The sequence below is a fragment of the Heptranchias perlo genome, chromosome 11, assembly GCF_035084215.1.
Source record: "Heptranchias perlo isolate sHepPer1 chromosome 11, sHepPer1.hap1, whole genome shotgun sequence".
In the NCBI taxonomy this organism is placed as follows: Eukaryota; Metazoa; Chordata; class Chondrichthyes; order Hexanchiformes; family Hexanchidae; genus Heptranchias; species Heptranchias perlo.
The window spans coordinates 56,636,008-56,648,484 of record NC_090335.1 but is presented as its reverse complement, the minus strand read 5'-3'; the positions used below and the strand labels follow the sequence as shown (position 1 = coordinate 56,648,484).

At 43.7% G+C, this 12,477-nt stretch overlaps 1 protein-coding gene across 1 annotated transcript in view; it reads right to left on the bottom strand.

Moving 5' to 3' along the window:
- The window catches only part of LOC137326844 (target of Nesh-SH3), a 92,387-nt gene extending 81,598 nt beyond the window's left edge, over positions 1-10,789 (bottom strand). Inside the window, exons 1-4 of the mRNA XM_067992224.1 lie at positions 10,681-10,789; positions 9,926-10,006; positions 8,151-8,234; positions 213-302 (exon numbers count right to left, since the gene is read on the bottom strand). Of these exons, the coding sequence (XP_067848325.1) occupies positions 213-302; positions 8,151-8,234; positions 9,926-10,006; positions 10,681-10,789 (364 nt within the window). The remainder of the gene's footprint in view (positions 1-212; positions 303-8,150; positions 8,235-9,925; positions 10,007-10,680) is intronic.
- Positions 10,790-12,477: the final 1,688 nt, after the last annotated feature.

Sequence of the window (12,477 nt, the reverse complement as noted above, 5' to 3'; positions counted from 1 at the left end):
AGCAATATTATCCAAAGCAAATGTTCATAAAAGCAAATAACATCTTTGTGTATGACCTTCTATTCAGCTTACTTCAAAATAGGCAGGCAGCACTAAAGATAAAACAGTCTTACTTAAATATGGAATAAATATAAGGCACTACATGTTTTGATATTTTCTGTATAATGTCAAGTGACAGCATCGGCACCTACTTCATAGTTTAGTGCAAATACCTGTGAATTCTTTGTCTTCTATGTTACCATGTTCAGATATGGGGGTTGGACTGAATACATAGGAAGTGTCAGAATTTGTCAGCTTATGGTCTGTAAGGGACAACAAAGAAACCAAATACAAACATGTTGTGTTTTTCACCAAAATTATACTAGTACCAATAATTTGCCTTCTCTGTATATTCGCCACATGACACACTTAAATCTCTAAAATCTGAGAGGTACACAGTTTATTGGCCATCCAACATGATTCAAACAAGCAAAGCCCTTAAAAGCTATGAAGATGCATGATGTGTTGCCTATCATTAAAATTTCACAGAGATGAATATTCCATGCAAAACACAGTGTACTGATTACCAAATATACTTTACACAAATATGCAGCAGAGTTACTAAGTGCTAAGCAATATTTCTGACACAAGAAAGAAGTGTACAACTATAACACAGGTTGCTATCACTTTAGCTACGCCTTAAAATTGAATATTTAAATAATTTCTTTAGTCTTAGTTTGGTTGATGATTGCAGGTGATCTCTGGTAGCAACAGCTTTATGGCAAATATTCACAAGGCCAAGCAACAGCTTTTGCATCACCGTCTACTTATATCTAAGTGGAATGCTGTGCTCTAGCACTCATCAAGTTACTTCAAATTGGACATGCAACACTAAAGCTATCAGTACATTAACTGGTATGTGGAATAAATGGGGGCTGAATTCATTTTGGCCCACTTTTGGACATGCTTCCAGCGCACGCTCGATCCGGGAGGCCCACAAACCGCCCTAAATTGGTCCTTGGGCCTCACCGAGGAAGCTGCCGGCATCTCTCATTCCACCAGAGGCAGCTCGCCCTGTGGCCCGATCCAATTTGGGCCGCTTGCCTCGACTGAGTAGTCCTCAGGTAAGTCCTGGGAGGAAGGGGGGAGGAGAATGGGAGCGGGGTCAAACACGGGCCGCCGAAGGCCCACAGTAATGCTGTGGAGCTAGGAGGAGCCAGCTTCTGGCTGACCTCCTTTGCCAGTTGAAAATGCTCTTGTCCAAAATGGGCAAGAGTTTCATTTAAATATGAAAATGAATGCTATTAATATTGAAATGAGCAGATGATTCCCTGATTTTCTTGCAAGGAATGTACTGTGCGCTCAGATTGTCTGTGAAAACGGGTGACCAGAGTCAGACATGTTCTGAGCTGAGAAACTCACTGTCTAAAGGGCAGCAGCTTATTTGGGCAAAATATAAAAATGGTCCTGCTGCAGGCTCCTGCACTTCTTCAGCTGCATGGCAGCCTGACTATTTGCTTTCTGGCAATTCTGAAGTTGTTGGTGGGGGGTGGTGACCGACTGCTGTGGATTGTTATTGGAAGAGTCAACAACATCATCCATTGCCAGGTCCAGCCAGCTCCTGTTTATGGTTTCCATTCACTGTGTCAACTGATCTTTATGTGTGAGGGGTCCTCATTTCAACAATGAAATCGCTGAAGCACCTATGAATTAATTGCAACTGAAGTCCTGTACATTAGTAGTCTGAGTATTCAAGACAGAGGAAAAGACTGATATAACAACAACAACAACTTGCATTCATATAGCGCCTTTAATGTAGTAAAATGTGCCAAGGCGCTTCATAGGATCGATTATCAAACAAAATTTGACACCGAGCCACATAAAGAGATATTAGGACAGGTGACCAAAAGCTTGGTCAAAGAGGTAGCTATTAAAGAGCGTCTTAAAGGAGGAGAGAGAGGTAGCGAGGCGGAGAGGTTTAGGGAAGGAATTCTAGAGCTTAGGGCTTAGGCAGCTGAAGGCACGGCCGCCAACGGCGGAGTGATTAAAATCGGGGATGTGCAAGAGGCAAGAATTAGAGGAGCGCAGAGATCTTGGAGGGTTGTAGGGCTGGAGGAGGTTACAGAGATAGGGAGGGGAGAGGCCATGAAGGGATTTGAAAATCGACATGTGGCTGGACCGGGAGCCAACGTAGGTCAGTGAGCGCAGGGGTGATGGGTGAACGCGACTTGGTTCGAGTTAGGATAAGTTGAAGGAGGATGGAAGATGGGAGGCCGGCCAGGACAGCATTGAAATAGTGCAGTCTGGAGCTAACAAAGAAATTAATGAGGGTTTCAGCAGCAGATGAGCTGAGGCAGGGGCAGAGACGGGCGATGTTACAGAAATGGAAGTAGGCGGCCTTGGTGATGGAGCAGATATGTGGTCGGAAGCTCATCTCAGGATCAAATAGGATGAAGAGGTTGTGAACGGTTTGGTTCAGCCTCAGGCAGTGGCCAGGGAGAGGGATGGATTTGGTGGCTAGGGAACGGAGTTTGTGGCGGGGACCGAAGACAATGGCTTCGGTCTTCCCAATATTTAGTTGGAGGAAATATTTGCTCATCCAGTACTGGATGTCGGTCAAGCAGCGTGACAAATCAGAGACAGTGGAGGGGTTGAGGGAGGTGGTGGTGAGGTAGAGCTGGGTGTCGTCATGTTGTGTTTTTGGATGATGTCACCAAGGGGCATCGTGTAGATGAGAAATAGGAGGGGGCCAGAGATATAATGGCTTCTGCTGTGAGGGGCTGTGCTGAAGATAATCCTGGAGACTGGCTGCATATTTTTCAAGGATGAAAACCTCACACATGTGAAGTATAAAATTCTCCATACGAGCCATCATGTGTTGAATGCTCCTTGGCATGTCCACCAGTGACCCTAATAATCTCTCATGCTCCAAAAGCATAATTCTTTCAAATGATGAGCCCCAGAGATCAAGATACTTGCTCTCTTCAGTTGTGGATGAATTGTAAACAATTTTACAACACCAAGTTATAGTCCAACAAATTTATTTTAAATTCCACAAGCTTTCGGAGGCTTCCTCCTTCCTCAGGTGGTGTGGAAATGAAATTTTCGAATCCTTCGCATTTGAAAATCACAGAACAATGCCTGGTGATTACTGCCCGTTGCCAAGGCAATCACAGTGAGCAGACAGAAAGGTGTCACCTAAAAGGCCACCGAATATACAAACCCCCCAAAAAAAAGAGAGAAAGAGAAGGAAGACAGTCAATGACCCGTTATATTAAAAACAGGTAACATTTGTTCGCTGGTGGGGTTACGTGTAGTGTGACATGAACCCAAGATCCCGGTTGAGGCCGTTGTGGATGAAGGTGGTCTCACTGTCAAGCCAAGCATTTTCTGCTCTTCCACCTGCTTCTGTTCATTTGTGCTTATGTGCATTATCCAATGTGCTGATCTCAAAATTGAAATCTAAATATCCTGGGTGAAATGGATCAGTGATGCTGCTTTGCAAAGTGAGGTGCTAGGTGAGTTCATTTCTGACTGCCTGGGATAGCATCTTTTGCCATATGTGCAGACAGAGAAAGAGGAAAACAAGATGTCCTCATAAAAGCTTGTAGTCAAGCAGCTTTCGTTGAAGAGCTGGCAGGGAGCTTCTGTGTCAGTTATGGAACAGAAAAGTGTGTGAAAGAAGGATAAGTGTTGTACAAATCCTGAAATGGGCCATGCCTATTGTTTTTTCATCTCCGGCTACCTCATCCAATCCCCATCCCTGGATTTGGAGAACCTGCTACTCAAAAAGGGGTCAAAGGATGCAAGGTGGCTGCCCTCATCTGGTGGCCACCCTATCCCTCTTGTTACTTGTTGCCTTCGTCTCCAAACAAAGCACGCTTAGATACCATGGGTGGCATGAAATCTCCCTTTGCCCATGTGTCTCAGTACTGTCCTTGGTATTGTGAAGACAGAAACGTGCAACATGCAGGCGTTGGAAAATGATTGTCCTATGCAGCCTTCTATCAAAAGTGGTGGTGGTGGGCAGGGGAGTAGTTGGAAAGTACACAGTGCAGCTTCATGAGCATCCATGGAGGCAAAGTGAAGGAATGCATGGGTGCAAATGGACAGTTCACAATGGTATTAGTTTCATCCATGCATAAGTATTAGTTGATGTTGCGGGCTTCTAACTTTCCCCTTCTGGTGAGATCGATGAATTTTTTGCAACACTGCTGCTACTACATTGATGACCAGATGTCCATTGTACAGAAAGAGGAAGTTTCTCCTGAGTTGTACTTGCCAGAGCAAGATTTCTATCACCTCGTCATCAAAGCTGGAAGCCCTTCTTCTCCCCAGACTGCTGCCAGACATCTCTTCAGCTGAATAATGCAGTCAATGTCCCAGCCAGCAATTTCTACACAAGTTCTTTTTTACTATTGGGTAAGCGGCCAATACAAGGTGTACCCAGTGCACGCCCACAACACGAAAATTACCCAAACCTGCAAATACAGTTGCATTCAGGTTTATCCCACTTGGTTTCATTTTAGCTGCGCACCACCTGACTTACACATGGCAGAGGTGGGGGAGTCAGTATTTAGTGGCCGGGATTTTCCTCAACTGCATAAGTGTGGTGGGCAGGCAGGCTTTGCATTCACCCAACTGACTAGCTGCTGACCCTGACGAAGGTACAGGGGTCAGTTTATGTGGATTTTCTTTGTTTGGCTCCTGGTGAGATTCCTGTGCTTGGGAGCTTGCCACTTGACGAATATGATAGCAAATTTTTCTACATGTTTCACTTAGCCTAGCAATGCTAGACACCTGTGAAGTAATGCTATTCCTAGCATTCAGCATTGCTAGGCCAAAAATGATCGAAAATTTGACATACGGGGCCCGATTTTACCAGGCCTGCGGGTTTCCGGCGGGTTGGGTTTCGGGAGCGTGGTCAACACGCTCGGTGAAATTAGTGGGTTGCCCGCGCGATCGTAGCAGGCAACACACTAATGGGATCCAATTACCTGCTCCTCCGGGCTCCGCGCTGCTGGTCTGCGCGTCGGGCGGGCTGCGCATGCGCATTACGATCTGTCAGCTGGAGGCTCTCTAGTTAAAGGGGCAGTCCTCCACTGACAGATGCTGCAACCAATAGAACACATTACAGCATGGAGCAGCCCAGAGGGAAGGCTGCTCCCAGTTTAATGATGCCTCACCCCAGGTATCACCAGATGGGGTGAGGAGGAGGGGGAGGACAGAGATCTTCCACCCAGCGGGCGGGAGGAAGCGGCCTGCCTCTGCCACCAAGAAGGCCTGGCTCGAGGTGGCAGAGGAGGTCACCTGCACCACCAACATATCGCCCACCTGCATACAGTGCAGGAGGCGCTCCAATGACCGCAGTAGGTCAGCCACAGTGAGAACACGTAGTCTTTCCCCTACACTCCGTCTGCCACAACCCCACATCTCCTTCGGCACCGCCAACACCACTCTGTCACATCACCCCTCATACCCACTCAAACCCCATCCTCATCTTACCTGCACCTACTCACCTCGCGAGTACTCACCCCGCCACTAACACACAACCCAATCCTCATATAATCTCATGGCTCTATCCCATACGCACCCTCTCGTGCATCTCCCTCATGGCCAGCCTCACTCAACCTGCCACCACCTGTGCTGCAGCCACAGGGCATGTATCACATATGTGCAGTAGGCAGCGTAAGGCAAACGTGTCGTGAGCACGAAGGGGATGCACAAGGGTGTTTGAGGGTTTGTCATGGGTGTTACCTATATTGAATTTCAGAACAACTCACATCACACATTATATTGGCACCACCACTTCCATGTCTCCGCGAATCCTGTCTGTTTTGTGCAATAATGCCCGCTCCTGGGTATCACTATGAGGACCCACCACTGATGCCACCCATTGTGTTACTGCAGAGTAGGTGCAGGTGTATTTGCAGGGCTCTTCCGCGCAGACGACTGAGAGACATCGGCGGTGTACCCGGCTGCACCCTGGAAGGATGCGGAGGAGAAGCTGTGGAGGGCAGTGGTGACTTTGGCAGCGACAGGTAAGCAGATGGTGCTGGGGCCAGCCAGGAGCAGCTCGGCATGAAAGAGGCTGCAGAATTCCACGACTACATGTCGAGTGAATCTGCGCCTCCGTGTGCACTGCTGCTCAGAGAGGTCCGGGGAGCTGCGCCTCGGTCTGTGGACCCTGTGACGAGGGTAGTGCCCTCTGCGACGCGTCTCTCTCTGCGGTAGCCCTCCCTCCTGCTGTACAGGTGGATGTGTCACAGCACTCTGTTGTGGAGCTCCACGTGTCAGAGGTGGACGGCGTGGATGGCGAGGCTGGTGATGCTCTTCGCCCTCCGAGGGGGTCATGACTGCAGCTACGACGGCCCCCATCCGCAATATGTACATCTGAGGGGGTCCGCAAGGTAGGCACATGTCTCCGGACCCCAGGGTGAGTGTGCAGGTTGGTGACTTTGACCGTCAGGAGGGGGGTGGTGGAGGCCACACTTTGTCCCAAGTGACAGAGCGGCCTCCTGCAATGGGTGAGGATCTCCCCCCCACTCCCCAACCTGTCAAATGGAACTTTGCAGCTGCCACAGGCTGACGGCTGCAACACGTCCAGTTCAACTAGGACTGTTTCCCCCAGTGTGTGAAACAGTCCCATGTTTCTCCAAAATCACACACAGTCCCTTAATCAGGTCAGTTAATGACCTGAACAAGCGAAATAAATACACTCAAGTGGCATCCCGCTGGCTTTAATTGCCTGCGGGATTCCCACCAGCGGGGGCTACGCACGCACCCCCGCACGTCATCGGGGAACCCGGAAGTGGGCGGGATCGTGGCGCGATCCGGTCACGTGCCTGGATATCGGGATTTTCGGGCCCCCCCCCTGCTGGAAACGCACAGGAAACCCGCCGGTAAAATCGAGCCCATGGTATCACCCCATCATTAATACATTTACCCTAAGTGGGAGCGCGCCGTCACTTCTGATATAACTGACCCATGGCCCATTTTCTACCTGCCCCATTATTGCCAAAAAAAATGTGGAAAGTTCAAGGAAAATCCTTTTTCTGCTGCCTCCTGCTAAGCAGATTTTATGCTTCCGCTGTGCAGTGGGTCCCCAGAGGTCCCAAACAGGCAAGAGGCATTCAGCCTCATTGGCCAGCTAGTTTTCTGCTCAGCAACAATAAAGCAGTCTCTTTAAATAGTAGATGCAGCCTTTAAGAGCCTCAGCTATATCTATTTCCAACCTATCCCTAACGACAGGAGCTCCTGCAGGCAGGTCCAATCTGGGCTGGGAGGTCACAGTGCATATTTAATGATTTGAACTGCAGGAAATCCTACAAATGTGGCCCACATGATGTCAACAAGTGCAAAGGTCATTGAAAACTGCCACTTTAGCACTGGAACTGCTACATCAGCTCTATAATATATTGACCAGCTGATATGTTTTATCAAAACAAAATTCACAAAACTTCCTGAAAGGCACAGCACATTAACCATCCAACATACCTCACATAAGCATAGCGATGATACAGACACTGGATGTAACAACAATGTTTAAGCATTGTGAAATACACAATATTTGCCAGCCAATACATTTATATAAGCACAGTGTCTAAACACCATGTTGTACATAGTTGATTGGTTATCTTAAGTAATTCAGGCAAGCACAGCCCTTACAAATTATAAGATGTACGATGTTGCTCAACAAATATATTTCACAGAACAGCAATCAAAAGACTACCCAATACACTTTTTCACAAAATTAAACCAGAGGTTCTTTTAGCATTGTGTAACATTTATGACACAGGAGTCCAATGTTTATGTTACAGATTGGTATCACTTCAACCATGCATTAAAAATGCACATATAAGTAATTTCACACCGTCTCAAAATGGTTGATTAGCATAGATGATCACCGATCTAGCAACATCCTCTATGCTAAATATTCACAAAGCCAAATAACATCACTGCATCAGCTTTTACTCATTTCTAAGTGAAATGCTGCATTCTGGCACTCCTCAAAATGAACATACAGCATTAAAGATAAAGCAGTAACATTAAACTGTAATTCCTTGAAATAACTTAAGTGCAGAATAAAAATAAGCTGCTATCATATAAATAGCTTCTGCATAATGTTACACGATAGCATTACTGTCCACACTATAGGTTACCACAAGTACCTGTGAATCCCTTGTCCTCTATGTGGTCAAGTTCAGAGGTTGGACTGAACACATGTGAAGTGTCAGAGGTTGGCAGCTTTTGGTCTGTAAGGAGCAACAAAGAAACCAAATACAAACCTTTGTGTTTTTCATCAGAACAACACTAGTGTCAATAACCTGCCTTCTTTTTATCTTAGGGGACATCTATGTTTATATCTTTATTAGTTAGTTCAATGTGCTTTATATAAATATAACAAATGACTTGATAAGAAACAACAATACTTTAACTCCAACATACAATGGATTGACCAGGCAAAGCATTTTATGCAAAGAAAGTCCAATGAATCATGCAAGGCTTATTGACCATCCAACAAACTACACACAAGCATAGCCATGATAAGATGATAGACAATACTTAAGCTCCACAAAAAACAAGGATATTCACCAGGCAATACATTTTATATAACTCCACAAATAGATAAATTATTGGGCATCCAACGTAATTCAGACAAGCACTGCCCTTAATATTTCTGAGATACACTATGGATTGCGCATCAAATAAATTTCACAGAAGAGCAACAACAAGATTCTAAGCAAGACATAAGGCCCAATTTTAACCCAGAGTGGGAATTAGGTGGGAGATGGCCGAGGTGAGTGCCAAACCCCCGCTGACTTTGGCAGAGTGAGGCTAGGCAAATGTAACTCTCAAGCATCAGCAGCACTCCCCCCGGCCAGTTGCCTGCCTGAAACTGGCAGGAAGTAGTAGATGGCAAGTTAGTCGGCATTTGGGTAAATCACGGGGAAGGGGTTTTGGGAGGGAGCCCGGGGCAGAGGAGACCTCAACTTTCCTTGTGGTGTTCGGAGGAGCACTCCTGCTACTCCTGGCCCCAGAAAATAAGTTTTTAAAAAGTTAAACGCTGTATCTGTTTGGGCCCTTCTGGTCCTGGCATCTCTTTCTGCTAGTTTCATCTGGCAGAAAATCCACAATGGGTTCCCTGCTCAGGTCACCAGTTAAAGTCTGATCAGCATATTTAAAGAAGGACCCGGCAGCTTTAGACGGGCATCCTTACTTCCTGCTCAGAACAGCAGGTTAAAATAGAAGACAGCATGAACGGAACATTCATGGCTAACTACTCCCTGCCCAGTTTCCTTCAGGTGGGTAGGGGTGAAATCGCCCCAATAGTGTAGTGACTAACCAATACACTTCATACCAGTGCAAAACACAGTTCACTAAATGAAACTGAAAGAATGCGGCATATCAATCATAGAATGTACTTTTAATTTATGTCACCAGTTGATATCATTTTGGCTTATGCCTTAAAATTGAGAAAGTCTAGGTGATATTCTTAGTACTTTGCACTTTTCAGTACTTACTAATTTGGATGGTTATTGCAACTGATTTCTTACACTAGTTTTCAAAGAAGCTCATTACGTCAAACGGGCCTTTCATGTTCCATACATTTTTTGTTCTTGCGGGTAAATGTTAATGATTCCGCATTATCTCATGCACGTCAGCTTTTTTCCAGATATATGTGTGAAACATTCTGTTGTGGCAGTCATCAGTTTAGTTTAATATGGATAGATAGTACAAAAACAAACACTGAACAAACAGTAGAGGTAATTCCATAAATACTACAGATATGGAATAAATGTATTTCTTAAAATGTCAGACAGACTATGGAGAGAAGAAAATTCATGCAGAATGATGAATAATGTAAGCCATGGAAGCTTATAAAATTTTCTGCACAGACATGTGATATTATTTACAGCCGTGCCACAGGTAGTTTAGGGAATACCTGTTAATTCTTTCTCTCCTGAGTCATATATAGGGGTTGGATTAGATATTATTGGAGTGTCAGATGGTGAGAGCTCATAATCTGTAACAGATAACAAATAAACCAAGTGAAATCTCTGTGATCTTTTTCAAAATCAATACTAGTGGTGATGTATACATTACTTCTAAATGTTAGTGGCTATCCCAAGAGAATAATGCACCTGGTATAACTAGCCTCTCACTCTTTCATTATGTAAGGCCACTGATTTAATTCTATTCTAGGCAATGAAAGAGATAATGTATTAACCAAGTAATACCGTTTTTGCAATAAGAGGAAGGTTGTGTAAGCAAGTGCTGTCCAAGTTAGTTACTGGATAACATCAATGTCTTTTGATTTAGATTTTAAAATGAGGGCCATCAGCAGCTGATAGCAGTGGGACATGTAACAGAAACAGAAATATCTTTATATTACCAGACATCATTGTAGCACTGTTGAAGAATTGGTCTTATTCTTTCATTATAATAACATTAAATGGATTCCAATGTAACCACAAATTGTGCACCTATTAATACATTTCATACAATACTAAGTAACACATAACATAGTGCATTGACTGATTAATTCAATACTATTCAAATCGAATAATACAAGAGTGATATGACAATAAACACTTCATGCAGCAACATTGTTTTAACTAAATAAAAGATTTTTGACATTCAATAAACTTCACAACAGTATAGCCATGATAGGTTGACAGACACTTTACAGCCAAGCACAGTCTCGAACCTTCATGAAATAAGCGCATTCACCAAATAATCCAACAGAGATAGGCAAAATGCTTAAATTCCACGAGATATGAAGTGGATTGTTCGTTTCATATACCATGTGCAATAACAATGAATGGATTCCATGCAAGACAGTGTATTGACTATCAAATACACTTCACACAAAAGTAAACCAAACACGCAATTAACTGTGAAAGTGTGGCATAGCATCTACTGCATGGGTGCCAATGGTCTGTCACTTTAGCACAAACCGCAACATGCACTTAGAATTAATTACTCCATTCCTGAATTCACACCCAAGACATCAATATTGTTGGAGGTACCTGTACCTTCTTTATCTCCTATGTTAGCAAGTTCAGATTCTGGGGTTGGACTGAACAAATATGGAGTGTCAGAGGCCGGCAGCTCATAGTTTGAGATTAAAGTGAACACATTAGGAGCGTCAGAGTTTGGAACCTCATGGTCTGCAGGGGTAAGAAGGAAGCCAGATACAAATTTCTTAATATTTCATGAAAATAACACCTAAGTTGTATTGATGAATATATTTATATTATTCGACGTCATGACAATGTGGCACCATTGCCCTTATTCTTCCATTATAGAAACATTAAATGGATTCCAATGTAACCACGAATTGTGCACTCAATAATACATTTCATACTATACTATACTGTGCATAATATAGTGTATTGACTGATTAATGCAATATTATTCAAAAAGAATCGTAGAAGAGTTATATGACAACAGATACTCCATGCAGCAACATTGTTTTAACTACGTAAAAGATATTTATCAGCCAACAATCTTCACAACAATATAGCCATGATAGGTTGACAGGCACTTCATAGCCAAGTACAGTCTTTAACCTTCAGGAAATTAGCACGTTAACCAAATAATCTAACAAAGATAAGCAGAATGCATAAATTCCATGAGAAATGCAATGGTTTGCTCATTCCATATACTTTGTGCAACAACAATGAATGGGTTGCATGCAAGGCAGTGTATTGACTATCAAATACACTTCATACACAAGTAAACCGAACACTCATTTAACTGTAAAAGTGTGGCATAGCATCTATAGCATGTGTCCTAACTTTCTGTCACTACGCAAACCTCAACATGCACTTAGAATTATTTACTCCATTCCTAAGTTCACACCCAAGACATCAATATTGTTGGAGGTACCTGTAACTTCTTTATCTCTTATGTTAGCAAGTTCAGATTCTGGGATTGGACTGAACACATATGGAGTGTCAGAGACCGGTAGCTCATAGTCTGAGATTAAACTAAACACATTAGGAGCGTCAGAGGTTGGCACCTCATGGTCTGCAGGGGACAAGAAGGAAACCAGATACAAATTTCTTAATATTTCATGAAAATAACACCTGAGTTGTATTGATGAATATATTTATATTACTGGACATCATGACAATGTAGCACTGTTGTACAATTGCCCTTATTTTTTCATTATAATAGCATTAAATGGATTCCAATGTAACCATGAATTGTGCACCTAATACTATATTTCATACAATACTATACTACACATAAGATAGTGTATTGATTGATTAATTCAATATTATTCAAAAAGAATCATACAAGAGTGACATGAGACACTCCATGCAGCAACATTGTTTTAACTATGTAAAAGACATTTATTATCCAACCAACTTCACAGCAATACAGCAATGATAGGTTGACAGACACTTTATAGCCAAGTACAGACTCTAGCCTTCATAAAATAAGCACGTTGACCAAATAATCTAACAAAGATAAGCAGAATGCATC